The 17,811-nt window shown below is 43.3% G+C and overlaps 1 protein-coding gene across 1 annotated transcript in view; it reads left to right on the top strand.

Annotated features, from left to right (window-relative positions):
• Positions 1–17,811, top strand: part of tbl1x (transducin beta like 1 X-linked) — a 37,794-nt gene that overhangs the window by 18,604 nt on the left and 1,379 nt on the right. Inside the window, exons 2-14 of the mRNA XM_058082275.1 lie at positions 7,449–7,553; positions 9,668–9,813; positions 9,987–10,206; positions 10,801–10,933; positions 12,250–12,391; positions 12,468–12,531; positions 12,626–12,723; positions 15,358–15,418; positions 15,505–15,626; positions 15,707–15,781; positions 15,867–15,994; positions 16,257–16,422; positions 16,503–16,604. Coding sequence (XP_057938258.1) covers positions 7,496–7,553; positions 9,668–9,813; positions 9,987–10,206; positions 10,801–10,933; positions 12,250–12,391; positions 12,468–12,531; positions 12,626–12,723; positions 15,358–15,418; positions 15,505–15,626; positions 15,707–15,781; positions 15,867–15,994; positions 16,257–16,422; positions 16,503–16,604 — 1,515 coding nt within the window. The 5' untranslated portion in view covers positions 7,449–7,495. The remainder of the gene's footprint in view (positions 1–7,448; positions 7,554–9,667; positions 9,814–9,986; positions 10,207–10,800; positions 10,934–12,249; positions 12,392–12,467; positions 12,532–12,625; positions 12,724–15,357; positions 15,419–15,504; positions 15,627–15,706; positions 15,782–15,866; positions 15,995–16,256; positions 16,423–16,502; positions 16,605–17,811) is intronic.

Below are 17,811 nucleotides of genomic sequence, written 5' to 3'. Positions count from 1 at the left end.
GACACACTTATTTTTGTGTCTTATCTTTACCGTTGATTTTAAATGGGATGGAGGAAACCTTCAGTACTCCTGTTTTCCTGTCAACACGTGTGTTGTTGTAAGCATGGACTGAGCTAAACCTCGCAGGTTGTGTGCTGCATGTTGCCTCATTTGCTTCAATGTATGTATTTAATCAACAATCTGCACCACGTATTCAATACCACTGTGATTGGCTGGCTTGTTGTTACATACAATTCTGGTGTTTACAGACCCGTTTAGAGGACGTACAGCCCACCTTTTTACGAACACGCATGGATTAGCAATAACGGTATACGGCAGAGGTAGGGAACCTATGGCTCGGGAGCCAGGTAGGGCTCTTTTGATGACTGTATCTGGCTCTCAAGCATTTACCACAATAAAAATATGCTAACATTTGCTAACATTTTAAAGTAAACATCACAGAAATCACTGTTAAAAATAATATTAAAAATCAACAACTTTCTTATGCATTTTAATCCGTCCACATATCTATCTTTCCTGATGATATTTTCCAGGTCAAACACCAAAACTCGATTATTACTGGGTAATGCGGTTGTGTACCTCGGTCATTAAGATGTAAATGTAAACTTTCCTCCTTTAGTCAAATAGTCACCTAGCTAAAGCTGCAGAACCAAGCCTTCTGGCAAAGATGGCCAAAAGAATGAAATATACTGAGTACGGTGCAAAACCATGCCGCAGCAGAAGTTGCATTAATGGCAGCAAGTATTTGATTTATTATTGGACACTGCGCTGCTCACAAAAGTATGCTGGCGTGGGGTAGTGTGCCTGGTCAACGTAATTAGAGCCCGTTATATCTAAAACTGTTGGTCTTACATAAAAATGCACACATTTTATTGCATTCAATGTTTAAAAAAAATGTATATGGCTCTCACAGATACACATTTTAAAATATCTGGTCTTCATGGCTCTCGTAGCCAAAAAGGTTCCCGACCCCTGGTATACGGTATAATCGCATGGTATGCACTGAACCCCAAACGCAGAACTTTGAAAGGTTCAGGACTGCGTCGGAAGGGACGGCGTGGTGACTGAGCCTGAATGTTGTTGTTGAGCAGGTTTGTGGAAAAAGCCAAAGGGGAAAAAAAAAAAACTAGAACAGAAAAGCACACTACACAGTACCTGAAAGTGGAGAAATATTTTTAATGGCAGAATTCCCATCATGAGTGTGGATCATTTCACAGTTTGGCACACTTAGTACGTTTTACATGCACTAAAAAAAAGTTATTGCATGAATTTGGTTGTGGATTTTGCGATTGGAATTCAAATCCCTTTTTGCGTGTAGACGCTTTGATTGAGTGATCATAGGAGGTGTGCCGGTCTATGTGGAGGATCACGGTGCTGCTCTTTAACCTCGTTAACAGGAGAACAACAACAAAGAGACAAATTAAAGAGAGTGACGATGAAGGTCCATATTTTTAAAGTACAGTCATCCTTCGCCACATCGCGTTTCCGAGTTTGAGGCTTCACGAAGAACGGAGTCTAAAGTTTTTTGACATAGTTTCAAGGTTTATGTTGTCCTAAAACTCATGATTCTGTGGGTCTTGAAAGTTCAGCAAAAATTATTTGTCAAAAGTATGCATATTTAAGCAAATTTGTTGTTAAGCATTTTCAAGTATATAAATGGCGACATGAATTAAAGTAGCTGCACGGCGTTCGAGTGGTTAGCAGGCCACACAGCTAGGAGACCCGAGTTCGATTTTCTCCGGGTACTCCGGTTTCCTCCCCCATTCCCAAAACATGCTAGGTTAATTCATTCATTCATTCATTCATTTTCTACCGCTTTTCCTCACGAGGGTCGCGGGGGTGCTGGAGCCTATCCCAGCTGTCTTCGGGTGTAAGGCGGGGTACACTCTAGACTGGTCGCCAGCCAATCACAGGGCACATATAGACAAACAACCATTCACACTCACATTCATACCTATGGACAATTTGGAGTCACCAATTAACCTAGCATGTTTTTGGAATGTGGGAGGAAACCGGAGTACCCGGAGAAAACCCACGCATGCACGGGGAGAACATGCAAACTCCACACAGAGATGCCCGAGGGTGGGATTGAACCCTGGTCTCCTAGCTGTGAGGTCTGCGCGCTAACCCCTAGACCACCGTGCCGCCCTGCTAGGTTAATTGGCCACTACCCACACGCACAACAAAAACTTTAAATTATTGTTATTTATTCTAAATTATTTAAATTATTTGTAAAAATTACTGTTTACACTGTACATTTTAAGATTCTCTTACTGCATGGGGTCTCAAACACGTGGCCCGCGGGCCAAATGTGGCCCGCAGGACACTAGTTTGAGGCCCCCACCTTGATATGAAAGTTTAATGTTTGATATGGATGCTGTATGGTATCATGTACCCAGAAAAATTTATTACGTTTGATTAATGTTCAGGGGCGGCACGGCGGGTCTAGTGGTTAGCGCGCAGACCTCACAGCTAGGAGACCAGGGTTCAATTCCACTCCCGGCCATCTCTGTGTGGAGTTTTGCATGTTCTCCCCGTGCATGCGTGGGTTTTCTCCGGGTACTCCGGTTTCCTCCCACATTCCAAAAACATGCTAGGTTAATTAGCCACTCCAAATTGTCCATAGGTATGAATGTGAGTGTGAATGGTTGTTTGTCTATATGTGCCCTGTGATTGGCTGGCGACCAGTCCAGGGTGTACCCCGCCACTCGCCTGAAGTCAGCTGGGATAGGCTCCAGCCCTGCCGAGACCCTCGTGAGGATAAGCTGTACAAAATGAATGAGTGAATTAAAATAAAAATATAAGGCATTAAGAAAACGCATTGAAAGACACAATGTAAGTAATATTACATTGTGATATATGGATGAGACAATAGCCACAGCAGGAAGTATTAGTGTCCAGAAACTGGAACAACAAGGAACTCTCCCAGTACATCAGTGTCAGAACCTTGCTGTGTTTGTTCCATACAACAAAGGCATGAATGGTTTGAGCCCTTTTGTCTCACTGGGAAGTCTGGAACAGATTAACTGCAATAAATGAGGTAATACAAAATAATACAATTGAATGATGAAATCATTTTATAAATGTAATTAGTTTGTTTCTAAATGGGACTAGGTTTGATGTCGTCTTTAAATGAAACATTGGTCGGCGTGTCGTCAACAGTTCCTGGTACCACGCTGATGCTGGAGCTTCTCGTGCTTTTCACTCACAGAACGTTGACGCTGTTTGGTTTGAGCTTTAGCCTTGAATGGCAGACAATGGTGTTGCCGTGACAACCAGGTTACCCACTGTTTGCCAAATCACTTGTATTAAGTTAATATATTTGGAAGCAGTGGCTTGTGCCCCAGCTGTTTAATGAGCGCTGAGGGATAAACGCTGTACATATATTCTCTACCTCAAAATGAGGTGATGATGGATCACTGGTGGGATTGGATATCGCTTGCATATTATCCAATACCCGTGCCAAATCAGTACTGTTGAAACGGTGCCGGTGGTTAAACGGCGCCTGAAGGGAAATGCATTTTTACTGAATTTTGTTAAACTGAATAGTAATTTAGAAATAGTAATTTTTTAATAACATTTTCACTAAGTAATGCACTAAGTAATCGTATAGGCATGAGATGTGTATTAATTGAGCAAAATGAAGTTACCTACCGGATGCTACTTGCACAATATCACCTCCAAGCACTTGTTGCAGGTGGCTGAGTGCATCTTTTGAGCTAAAGTAGCGTTTTGGCCTGAGCTTTTTAGTTCTAGACCAGTGACTCGAATAGTTGCTGCCATTTACGTCGGCACCGGTGCTGTAGGGCTCTTTTGAAATCCCTTTTTGAAAGGCGGTGTGTGTGTGCGCTTGCTTGCAGCCCCGCCTCTTATCATTGAGACAAAGAGGCTGAATGACTGACAGGAAGGTTCTCTCACCCCGTTTATTCCACTATAGAACCAACGTGCTCAGGTGCTGAGACAGAGTGAAATCTCTTGTCATCCAGCCTGTTTGGTAGTGATGGTGGAGGAAAACGCAAGCACACACGTGTCGGTTCCATCCTTGTTCCCTCCACCCAGTCACGAGCCACGTTTACATGAGTTTTTCTTTTTCCGAATGACCTTTCCGAAAACAATGGTATACATGGAAAGGAATATTCCAATCGTGTGGCGCTATAATCAACCAGAATAGTCAATGGGGCATGCCCAGTAGAACGTAAACACCAACATCACGTGATACCGACTTCCTGGAGTTTTTCTTCCACTTGTTGGAATAACTCCGTATTGCCAGTTTTTCCTTCGTCCAGTCTTGGAATTTAGTTTGAATCAAAAACAAACTTTCCTTAGCAGTCCAGTGCCGATTGCTGGCCTCCATTTTTTTTAAATCGGAGAACATCTGGAGCTGCGTGTTACGTCATATCTCAGCATTGGCTGAAAGAACGCACCCGGGAACAGGAAAAGATCAAATTCAATCTTGCTAATATTTTATAATTAAATTCGGTACATGTTTTATATAGATATGTATTTTCTTTTGGAATAAAAGTGGACTTGTGAATGGCGTATAGAAGGGTTTAGATTCTGTTCCACAGATGGCGCTAATGCACACCAAAGCTGCTTGCCAACCGCCAATAAACAACAGAAGAAGAAGAAGAACGCAGTCTGACAACTTTCCGTTTGAGCGGGTACAAGATACCTCAATCGGATCGGGGAAAGGAATATTCCACCCCTGGGAATCCCATTATATATTCATTGGGATTGGCACTTTTCTTTGGGAATGAGGTGTATACAAAGGTTACATTTTTCCCGTTTGAGCAAATATCCCGAATGGAATTGGAATATTTGCGTCCATGTATACGTGGCGACTGTGTGACTGAGGATTGAAGGGTTTCGGGAGCCTTAGAAAGAGCTATAAAAAAATTGAATCCATTATTTGTCAATTTATCGAGACCGGCAAAATTATTGACATTTTATTAATGGTGACATTAATTGTTTTATTGATTATCATGATATGTAAGCGATATTTTTTATGACACCATGTGCACATTTAAAAAGCTCACTTACATGAACAAGCGGTAAAACACAACACTGTTGTCGGGCAATTCCGCTATTCTGTTAACACTGCTATAATACGGCCCTACATTATGGTTTGGGTATGCATCCCAACTTACTGGAAGTCACACTCTCTTCTCCAAAAATATTTTTTAATAGCTATAAAACTTTGACATCCGTGTGTAAAAGTGCTTGGTGGTCCTTTTTAAAGATGTTAAAAATATCTTAAAAGAGCTGCTGTGAACTGATGTGTATCTTTTTTTAAGTTCAAATCAGAACTGACAAGCTACGAGAATGCCTTTTATAGTCCACTTCAGTGTGGAAAAACCTTCAAGCGTTTTGTCAGATACGGAGGAGGCCCAGGTAGTCGCTGTAGTAACACATCATCGCCCATCTGATTGATGCTGATGCCCCCCCCCCCCCCCCCCCTGCCCCCTCCCCCCTTGCGGGACTCAACACCCTGCCGCCCCCCAGGCTCCCTGAGAATTAAGTGTGCAGTTTGGTATGTTGTTGCTGTTGTTGTTGCTGTTGTTGTTGTGGCCTGGCTCCACGGAGCTAGCCCCCTCAAGTGTAAGCTAATGGGCTGTGTGGTCAAATCAGGACACGGTGGCTGACGCTCACAAACTCAAGTGTTTTCATTTCCATGCAGAAAAAGAGAAAAAGAGCCTTTTTGAATTCAGTTTTTCACATAAGTGATGCGAATCTTGGCAGTGGGAAAAAGAAACGAAAGCTTATATGTGGTAATAACGTCCACTACCAAAGCCGCTAGATTCAGTTCTGCATTTTGGTGGGACTTAAGTCATCAAGCACTGCCTTTTTAATAGCGCCATCTTTGCCACTGGGGTTTATTTGTTTAATTTCAGCACCTCGAATGTCTTCAGCGGTGCATAAAGGTAAACTCCCATAACAAAGATTATACCAAGGTGAGAGTGAATAATTCCTTTTGAGCAGCATGTTCACCCCCTCCAGCTCTGCACCCTTTGGTAATTGGGACAAGACTGTTTTCTGTATTTTGCTCCATCGCTCTTGTTGCTATGTTACCAAAGGGGAGTCGGAGTGGCCAGGGGCTGTGTTTTGCAGTGCACGTTGGACAGCCATACAAGCTTCATACCTAATGCAACATTTATTCCTCTTTGAATCCTCATTAGCCCCCCTTTTTATGTCTCTATTTTAAAGTAAAAAAGAATAGAGCGAGAGTTCATGGCTCATACGGCATACGTGCTGTTATCTCTTTCCCACCTGTCTCTCATTTTTATACCAACCTGCTTGTGTGCTAATCGTACAAACAGTTTGCTTGCCCAACAAGCAAATCTGAATTATGGCGAAATTAAGAACCCTGCAAACAATGCATGGCTTGGACATTTATGAATGTTTCATTTATTTATTCTTTGTGATTTGAGCAGCGTTTGCCGCCTTTCGGGGTTATTTCGCCTCCTCATAGGTGGTGCCACTTGCGTCTGTGTGGTAAACAAAAACGGTCTTAACCCTTATTATCATATTTTTCCGGACTATAAGTTGTATCATTTAAAAAAAAAAGTGAATTATGTAACGGTAAAAATTCAAGTAATCATCAGAGCAAGCTTTTTTTTAGTGGCTTTACAACAAACATCAAATTCACAACAGATGGAGGGGCAATGTTTCATGTTTTTAAGTATATGGAATAATAATTCGCTAATGTTTTTATTTTTTCAACCGACTGCTCGCTCCCAAAAATATATTTATACGGCTTTCGCATTTTTTTTTTGCACGAGAAGCACACAGAGGTGATGATGCAACTCTACAATAAAAGAGATAATGCAGTTTTAAGCCAACAAAACAACCACAAAGTAGAAGAAGTGCATTTTATAAGAACTTAGCCTGCATCTATTGGAAATATGTGCACGCTGCACAGCAACCAGGAAGTGAAAACGCATTCTGCTGTATTGAGTAAAAGAGGTTAAGCTTTGAAGGGACATTTTTTTTTTCAAAAGGCTTTTTTTTACACATTACTTACAGACAAACAGTCTCCAGCAGGAGCGCATTAGAAAGTATTCAGTAACAGGACTAGCCAAAAAATGAAAGAAAGTGTGACTGCCGTATGCGCTAATATTGAGATGACGTCACTTGAAAAAGATTTATCAATTATTTTTTTCGATTAATTAATTTTTCGATTATTGCGCTTGAAAAACAGCACAATAATCGATGATTCAATTCATTTTCTGTTGATGCTGTAATTGTGCTGTAAATCGTCACGGCGTCACAAGGCGTGAATCGAGCAATTCATGTTATGATGAAGTGTGCATCTGGCAGAACGATGTCATTCTTGCCGTTTCTGTAAAACGTTAAAGGTGCGGATTGTTGATGTGATGTGAGAGCAGGGACCTTTTATGTTAATCTTGCTTCTATTTCTGTTTCCTCTCTCTCTCTCTCTCTCTTTCCAGGAGTGAGCCGAGCCTTCCAGCAGATCCTCCTGTTTCTTTGGGCTAAAATGAGTATTACCAGTGACGAAGTGAACTTCTTGGTCTACAGATACCTCCAAGAATCAGGTTGGTTCCCGACACTTAACTGAAAACGCTTTTTCTTGGCGTTGCCCGTCTGCATGCTAATAAATGAATAAAAAATGTCAAGTTCAGCCATGCACAAGTGGAGGGGAAAAATAGGGCACCCCATGGAGTAAATTACATTTGTAGTGCCCCCTGCGGGTTTTGCTAGCATTCCTGTACATGCAATGCAATGCATACAGCACATACTCAACGTTTTCTAATCATTAGACAAATGGTCAATGATTTCTGGACAATTGGTTACTAATTCCCACCCGTGCCCCCTGCAAAGATGTTGTGATTAATGGCGGACATTTTTTGACCTATATTACTCAAATTTGACGCCTTGTCGCCTAAAAGTGTGCATATAATTCTGCTGATTTGGTTTAAACACCCTAAAGTTACTGTGGTTGTTTTATAGAGCGCATTGAAATATTAAGTTAATCCAATTTATGCAGTCAAACTTTGGGGTTTAATAACCATGGGGTGTATTCTAAAAATATAGCACAGGCAACAACACAGTAGGGGCCCATATTTGACTGTTTTGTTCTCAAATATCTTACTTTTTATTTTTATACACAAAATAAGATGAAAAATAAATAAACAAATCAAGAATAAAGAAAATCAATCAGTAATAAATACATAAATATAATAATAATAAAACGGCAAATAATAAAAACTTAAGAAACCACATATAGTTGGTGGGTAGACAAATTATTTTTTTTTCCGATTAAAATGAACAAAGCATTATTAGAGCCCTGTAGACATGACAAAACACGACTATAGTCACATTTATACTCTTTTTATTTACAACATATTGCGCAACTTGAGACACATGCTAACTCGCAAACTAGAGAGCTAGCGACCTAAACGGTAGCCTTCAAGTTATTTCCTTTAAACTTCCATTCCATTCCATTTTCCTCCGCTTATCCGGGTCCGGGTCGCGGGGGCAGCAGTCTTAGAAGGGAAGCCCAGACTTCCCGGTCCCCGGCCACCTCCTCCAGCTCCACCGGGAGGACACCAAGGCGTTCACAGGCCAGCTGTGAGACATAGTCCCTCCAGCGTGTCCTAGGTCTGCCCTGTCCTTTAAACGTGAAAAGCCCAAAACTTACCACTTCCACACGGATAGGGAGGATAACTATTAACAGTTATTTAACCTTTAACATGAACATTAATCAAACGTAATAATATTTTCTGGGTACATGATACCATACAGCATCCATATCAAACATTAAACTTTCATATCAAGGCGGGGGCCTCAAACTAGTGTCCTGCGGGCCACATTTGGCCCGCGGGCCGCGTGTTTTAGACCCCTGATTTAGGCCAAAAAAGATGTAAAATATGCATTTTTTAAAGTTATAGTAGGCAGTATTCAACCACAAAACAGCATGATTTATTATTCATTGATATATTTGGGGGGAGAAATATGACCTGGCAACGCATTGGTGTATAGATTTCAATCTTCATGTTTAGAATCAATGCTGCTGTGCTTTATTATGAGCTTTTTCCATTGATTTTTGTGGGTTCCCACAGACTTGTCCCAGCGACACTGCCGGCTTCAAGGCGTGTCCTTAACTCTTGACTACTTTTGGTGCGAAGAGCACAGTGGGCAGCTGTGACAATCAGGGGGCATATAAAACGACATTTCTCATAAACTCTTAACAATAAAAGCCCCTCGTTAGCCTGTTATATAAAAAGTAGAAGAAAAAGTAATATAAAGATTTAAAAAAAGCTATGAGAATGAGACGTGGTGAACTAAAGAAGCACCGAGGACGAAGTAAACATCTTCTCACAGAGATTTAGTTAGTGGAGTATGTTGTCCTCACAGGTCAGCCACTTTCCGCAGGTCATCACTGCAGCACACTTTGGCAACCCTCCAAATAAGGTCCATTTCCACTATTAGTCCAAACACACACCGCCCTGATTTTGGTGCAGGCAACCACAAATGTAGGGGTGACACCATTTTATTCCTAATATGACTGAAGCCGAATAAACGCTATTAGATGTGCCCAAGTCCATACACATACGCAATATAAATGACTCTCAAATGTCATACATGTTATGCAATTTGGGCTTAGCGCCTCAAGGAATGTGACTGATGCATTTTTTTTGGGTTTCAGGTTTCTCTCACTCAGCGTTCACCTTTGGCATCGAGAGCCACATCAGCCAATCCAACATTAATGGAACATTAGTGCCCCCTGCAGCACTCATCTCCATCCTGCAGAAAGGGCTCCAGTATGTGGAGGCAGAGATTAGCATCAATGAGGTGACAGCTCCACACATGCCGACGATGTCTTCATTATGTAACATATCACATTCGTTTTACATTTATATTCATAAGGCTTTCAGTCCTGTTGCTGTACAGGATGTTATCGCCAGGAGACCGTAGCTTTGCTTATAAGCATTGAACGTTTCCCCCCCCCCCCCCTCGCCCGGCAGGACGGCACGGTCTTCGACGGCCGGCCGATCGAGTCGCTGTCGCTCATCGACGCCGTGATGCCCGATGTGGTGCAGACGCGGCAGCAGGCTTTCCGTGACAAGCTGGCTCAGCAGCAGGCCGCGTGCACCATGGCGGCTTCCACATCTGGCAACCAGTCCAATGCGCCAAAGAACGGTGACGCCACCGTCAACGGAGAGGAGAACGGCACCCACAACATGAGTATGTTTGAATACGCAGAAAAGCCATGTTGCTATCGTTTTGTACTGTTCAGAACTGGTCTTGGTCGCCCCCAAAATATCCAATGGAAGGTGGAGTCTCTCCCGCTTGGTTAATGTATTATCTTTTCTTTTTTTATTGTAATACAAACGTATCTTCAATTCGGTGTATACTTCCTTGTCTGTCTTTTGAGAGCATGCTAGGTCGCATCCGCAGACTCTTAAGTTCCGACACTTCAAATGAAAAAGAGCGGCGAAGTCTACGCTCTCCACATAACGCGCTATAGCTGGCGCTTCACAGCTCCATGTGTTGATGGAACTTGAGAGGTGTGGATCAGGTGTATCGCTCGGGGGGCGGGGGGGGGGGAGCCAGGGAGAGGATGTTTGTGTCAACATGGCTTAGGGGGATTTTATTTCAAGGTGTCGGCGGCAGTAAGAAAGTTTATGTGAGTGAGGCCTTACTGTCTTCAAATATCCCGCATGTTCTTAAGGTTAAAGCCTTCACAATACTCCGTAGGTTGTGTTTTCCTGTAAAAAAAAAAAAAAAACACATGATTTTCCTTCTGCTCTGTGTGATGATGCGCGTCTGTGTTGCCAGATAACCATTGTGAATCCATGGAGATGGATGTTGATGTGGAGATACCAGCCAGCAAAGCCACAGTGCTGCGAGGTCATGAGTCGGAAGTGTTCATCTGTGCCTGGAACCCCGTCAGTGATCTGCTGGCTTCAGGGTAAGGTGTTAAGGCGTGTTTGTGTGTGTGTGCGTGAGAGACATATAAAGCTGCTAAGGCTGCTGACGTCATCAATCCTATCAATCTTTTAGACTTTCTTTTTCAGATTAAATTATTTTTTTTCAGATTAAAATGAACAAAGCATTATTAGAGCCCTGTAGACATGACAAAACACGACTATAGTCACATTTATACTCTTTTTATTTACAACATATTGCGCAACTGCGGGGTCTTGAGACACATGCTAACTCGCAAACTAGAGAGCTAGCGACCTAAACGGTAGCCTTCAAGTTATTTCCTTTAAACTTAAATAGCCAAAAACTTACCACTTCCACACGGATAGGGAGGATAACTATTAACAGTTATTTAACCTTGAACATGAACATGAATCATTCATTCATTTTCTACCGCTTTTTCCTCACGAGGGTCGCGGAGGGTGCTGGAGCCTATCCCAGCTGTCTTCGGGCGAGAGGCGGGGTACACCCTGGACTGGTCGCCAGCCAATCCCAGGGCACATATACACAAACAACCATTCACACTCACATTCATACCTATGGACAATTTGGAGTGGCTAATTAACCTAGCATGTTTTTGGAATGTGGGAGGAAACCGGAGTACCCGGAGAAAACCCACGCATGCACGGGGAGAACATGCAAACTCCACACAGAGATGGCCGGGAGTGGAATTGAACCCTGGTCTCCTAGCTGTGAGGTCTGCGCGCTAACCACTAGACCGCCGTGTCGCCCCTGAACATTAATCAAACTGGGTACATGATACCATACAGCATTCATATCAAACATTAAACTTTCATATCAAGGTGGGGGCCTCAAACTAGTGTCCTGCGGGCCACATTTGGCCCGCGGGCCGCGTGTTTGAGACCCCATGCAGTAAGAGAATCTTAAAATGTACAGTAAATGTAAACAGTAATTTTTACAAATAATTTAAATAATTTAGAATAAATAACAATAACTTAAAGTTTTGGTTGTACGTGTGGGTAGAAGGTAGTGGGGCTTATTTGGCATTGAGCAGTCTGATGGCCAAGGTGGAAGTAGCTGTCTCTAAACCTGGTTTTAAGTCTTCTGCCCGACGCCAGGCGAGAAAACAGTCCATGCTGGGGGGGGGTCAGAGTAGATCCAACAGGCTCTTGATACGCAGCGGGTGTTTTCTATGTCCTTAATGGGGGCGGAGCGGGGTTCCCAATGATCTTCTCCGCTGTCCTCACCGCTCATCTGCAGTAACATCCAGTCCGAGGCCTTGCAGCTGGTCAGCAGGCTCTCTTGAGGCTATCTTGATGTACTTTGTCATATTCTTCCCAGTTCGGGGGACTCCACCGCCAGAATCTGGAACCTCAACGAGAACAACAACTCCAACTCCACCCAGCTCGTGCTGCGCCACTGTATCCGAGAAGGTGGGCAGGATGTCCCCAGCAACAAAGACGTCACCTCACTAGACTGGAATGTAGGTTGCTGCTCCTTTTTTATACTCATCTCTTCACCTCTCCTGCCATGTGTCTAAACATTTTCCCATCCAACAGAGCGACGGGACGCTCCTGGCGACGGGCTCGTACGACGGCTTCGCCAGGATATGGACAAAAGACGGTATGTCGACCGTCACTGCGCCATTCTGGTTCTGGTAGTCGTTTGGGGGGAATGTTGTTATTGGGAATGACATGATATGGCTCTCAACCATTAGGAAATCTGGCTAGCACCTTGGGACAGCACAAGGGGCCCATATTTGCACTCAAGTGGAACAAGAAGGGGAACTCCATTCTCAGTGCTGGCGTAGATAAGGTATTCACTGGTGCCGTTTGTCTTTTAGTAGCTGTCAAATTCTAATCACTTTTTAGTGGCAGACATTTTTTTTTTACTACAGTAAATCTTCTCAAGGGACTACACTATATAAATGAAACTTAAGGGTGATCGGTGTACGGCTTGTAGAGCAGTAGAGGTTTATTGTCAACACTCGAGTGCTGCGGGCACTGAGGAGCTGTGGTTCATTGCACCGTGACATTAAGAAGCAGAACATTATCCCGTCACTGCGGAGACTGGGCTGCGTGCCAGTTTTCCAACAGGAGCAACCCAAACACTCGTCCAAGATGACAAGTGTCTTGCTGTGAAAGGTGAAGGTAAAGGCGATGGAGTACAAGCCTGTGGAAATATGTCTCCTTCATTCCTGAACCCGTTTGAGCAGCACCGGTGGGGCATCCTCGAGCGACAAGATGGTGGAAGAGCGCAAGGTGTCAACACCAGCATCCACCGGTAGCCACGTTTACATGAGGAGTTTTTCTCTTTCCGAATGGAATCTTTCCGAAAGCAATGGTATCCATGGAAAGGAATATTCCAATGGCGTGTCTCCATGCGGCGCTATAATCAACCAGAATAGTCAATGGGGCATGCCCAGTAAAACGTAAACACCAACATCACGTGATACCGACTTCCTGGAGTTTTTCTTCCACTTGTTGGAATAACTCCGTATTGCCAGTTTTTCCTTCGTCCAGTCTTGGAATTTAGTTTGAATCAAAAACAAACTTTCCTTAGCAGTCCAGTGCCGATTGCTGGCCTCCATTTTTTTAAAAGTGAAGAACGTCTGGAGCTGCGTGTTACGTCATATCTCAGCATTGGCTGAAAGAACGCACCCGGGAACAGGAAAAGATAAAGTTGAATCTTGCTAATATTTGATAATGAAGCTGGGCACATGTTTTATATAGATATGTATTTTCTTTTGGAATAAAAGTGGACTTGTGAATGGCGTATAGAAGGGTTTAGATTCTGTTCCACAGATGGCGCTAATGCACACCAAAGCTGCTTGCCAACCGCCAATAAACAACAGAAGAAGAAGAAGAACGCAGTCTGACAACTTTCCGTTTGAGCGGGTACAAGATACCTCAATCGGATTGGGGAAAGGAATATTCCACCCCTGGGAATCCCATTATATATTCATTGGGATTGGTACTTTTCTTTGGGAATGAGGTGTATACAAAGGTTACATTCTTTCCGTTTGAGCAAATAATCAATGGAATTGGAATATTTGGGTCCATGTATACGTGGCTAATGACACACATAAACGGTTGCAGTATTGACGCTTTCATTGTCTTGAAGTTCTGATTCCTCGGTCGGTAAAAGTGTTAATTGGCCTGCCGGTTAGCATTTGCACCAATCAATCAGTCCACTTCAGTCCACAAGTGGTTAGTTGTGTTAGTCCGTTGGTCGGTCAGTCAGTCAGTCCAATATTTTGTTTGTTAGATCGACATCATTGAGTTGGTTCATCGGTTAGTTGGTCAGTTGAGTCCACTCCTTCGTTGTTGTTATTTATGTGTTTGGTTGATTTGTCAATCGGTTGGTTGGTTGGTTGGTTGGTTAGACCGTTCACTTGTTCAACAACAGAAGAAGAAGAACACAGTCTGACGACTTTCCGTTTGAGCGGGTACAAGATACCTCAATCGGATTGGGGAAAGGAATATTCCACCCCTGGGAATCCCATTATATATTCATTGGGATTGGCACTTTTCTTTGGGAATGAGGTGTATACAAAGGTTACATTCTTTCCGTTTGAGCAAATAACCCCAATGGAATTGGAATATTTGGGTCCATGTATACGTGGCTAATGACACACATAAACGTTTGCAGTATTGACGCTTTCATTCTCTTGAAGTTCTGATTCCTCGATCGGTAAAAGTGTTAATTGGCCTGCCAATCAATCAGTCCACAAGTGGTTAGTTGTGTTAGTCCGTTGGTCGGTCAGTCAGTCAGTCCAATATTTTGTTTGTTAGATCGACATCATTGAGTTGGTTCATCGGTTAGTTGGTCAGTTGAGTCCACTCTTTCGTTGTTGTTATTTATGTGCTTGGTTGATTTGTCAATCGGTTGGTTGGTTGGTAGGTTGGTTAGACCGTTCTTAGACTTGTTTAATTGTTAAACAACAGAAGAAGAAAAACACCACGAAGAAAGGTTACGTTCTTTCCGTTTGAGCAAATAACCCAATAATAAATTGGAATATTTGGGTCCATGTATACGTGGCTTGTGATGTCGTCATGTAGGAATGAAAGATTTAGTGAATTCCATGCGATCCAAGAGGATTAAGGGCAACGCAATTGCAGTGTGAAGCTGTTATTTTCAGGGAATAGTGAATCTACGTATACTGCTCAAAAGTTTCATTTTTCACAGTACGGTGGATCCCTTCATATTTGAAATCAAGCATTCACGACCTTGCTAATGTTGTTGTTGTTATCTGTGGAATAAGCCACCCATTTGTGCCGTTTGTGTCCAAAAATAGACACCCCAACTAGTCGATAATTTCAGTTTGTCCTCTGGGATCTACTGTCTTGTCCCTTGAGATGATTAACTGTACTCGCTATGCTAACCAATTTAAGGGGTAGAACTATTTGACATCTCAATTGTTTGACATTTCAAACTTGATTTCTCAAGACGACAATCATTTGGGACGCGCACACAGGAGAAGCAAAGCAGCAGTTCCCCTTCCACTCAGGTACGTGTTATCACAGTATACGTGTACTCCAAAAAGACGCAAGAAGCTCTTTCATTGAACGCGGCGTCCTTCCCAACGTCCCACAGCTCCAGCTCTCGACGTCGACTGGCAGAACAACACCACCTTTGCCTCCTGCAGCACGGACATGTGCATCCACGTATGTCGTCTAGGAAGCGACCGGCCGCTCAAGACTTTCCAGGGTCACACGGTACGATACGCCGTTCCGTAGCACACCTCCTATATCGTCCTGTGGGGAACCCGCTAAAGAACATCATGGTTTCTTTGCAGAACGAAGTTAACGCCATTAAGTGGGATCCGTCGGGAATGCTACTCGCGTCCTGCTCCGACGACATGACCTTAAAGGTAAGCATGATACCCAGACTTGGGAGTTTTTAAAGAAACCAGACACCACTTTTATTCAGATCTGCTGCTTTTGTCCTTGTTCCAGATTTGGAGTATGAAGCAGGAATCGTGCGTCCATGACCTGCAGGCTCACAGTAAAGAGATCTACACCATCAAGTGGAGCCCGACCGGGCCCGGCACAAGCAATCCCAACTCCAACATCATGCTCGCCAGGTGGGTTAGCGCTTGTACGCTCTTTGGATATAAAGCAGTCTAGGTGGGGCTAACCATGGTGCTAGGAGCTGACCCAGGACCCAAGACTCTGGACCCTGACCCACATGTGTGTTACTCTTTCTCTTCCAACTTTGAGGAATGTACCGACGAACCAGCGTGTGCCTGTAATTCGGGAATAAAACCGTCATTGTAGGAAAAGGATATTGGCGGCTGGTTTAAGGCTTAATTAATTTCCCATGCCCCCCCGTCCCCCTCCCTCCAGCGCATCGTTCGACTCGACAGTACGGCTGTGGGACGTGGAGCGAGGGGTGTGCATCCACACGCTGACCAAGCACCAAGAGCCCGTCTACAGCGTGGCCTTCAGCCCGGATGGCAAACACCTCGCCAGCGGCTCCTTCGACAAGTGTGTCCACATTTGGAACACCACGGTAAGTCTCTGACATCACCGTCAATCACAGAGGACCCCCAGACGGAACAATATCGTTTTTTTTTTTTTTTTTTCTATCAGACCGGGGCTTTGGTGCACAGCTACAGGGGAACTGGTGGAATATTTGAAGTGTGCTGGAATAGCACTGGGGACAAAGTCGGGGCCAGTGCATCAGACGGCTCGGTAAGCTGGTTAATATTTTCATATTCTCATATTCTCATATTCTCAACATCCACTGTGTTAAACTAACTTCCAAAAACATGCTAGGTTAATTAGCCACTCCAAATTGTCCATAGGTATGAATGTGAGTGTGAATGGTTGTTTGTCTATATGTGCCCTGTGATTGGCTGGCCACCAGTCCAGGGTGTACCCTGCCTCCCGCCCCAAGTCAGCTGGGATAGGCTCCAGCACCTGCCGCAACCCTCGTGAGGATAAGCGGTAGAAAATTAATGAATTAACATTATTAGAGACCTCTGGACATGAAATAACACCCCTATAGTTACTTTTAAACACATTTATAGTAAACATAACAGAAAATAATACATACAAGACAAACAATTAAGACATAAAATTTAAATTTTTTGGAATGTTTATGTTCGGTTCCTCCCACATTCCAAAAACATGCTAGGTTAATTAGCGACTCCAAATTGTCCATAGGTATGAATGTGAGTGTGAATGGTTGTTTGTCTATATGTGCCCTGTGATTGGCTGGCCACCAGTCCAGGGTGTACCCCGCCTCCTGCCCGAAGTCAGCTGGGATAGGCTCCAGCAACCCTCATGAGGATAAGCGGCAGAAAATGAATGAACATTATTAGAGACCTCTCAACATGAAATAACACCCCTATAGTTACTTTTAAACACATTTATAGTAAACATACCAGAAAATAATTCATATAAGGCATAAACAATTAAGACATAAATAATATTTACAATTTTTGGAATGTTTATGTTCGGTTCCTCCCACATTCCAAAAACATGCTAGGTTAATTAGCCACTCCAAATTGTCCATAGGTATGAATGTGAGTGTGAATGGTTGTTTGTCTATATGTGCCCTGTGATTGGCTGGCCACCAGTCCAGGGTGTACCCCGCCTCCTGCCCGAAGTCAGCTGGGATAGGCTCCAGCAACCCTCATGAGGATAAGCGGCAGAAAATGAATGAACATTATTAGAGACCTCTCAACATGAAATAACACCCCTATAGTTACTTTTAAACACATTTATAGTAAACATACCAGAAAATAATTCATATAAGGCATAAACAATTAAGACATAAATAATATTTACAATTTTTGGAATGTTTATGTTCGGTTCCTCCCACATTCCAAAAACATGCTAGGTTAATTAGCCACTCCAAATTGTCCATAGGTATGAATGTGAGTGTGAATGGTTG

The sequence above is a fragment of the Doryrhamphus excisus genome, chromosome 9 (genome assembly GCF_030265055.1).
Source record: "Doryrhamphus excisus isolate RoL2022-K1 chromosome 9, RoL_Dexc_1.0, whole genome shotgun sequence".
NCBI lineage: Eukaryota > Metazoa > Chordata > Actinopteri > Syngnathiformes > Syngnathidae > Doryrhamphus > Doryrhamphus excisus.
This window is presented reverse-complemented; position numbering and strand designations above follow the sequence as displayed.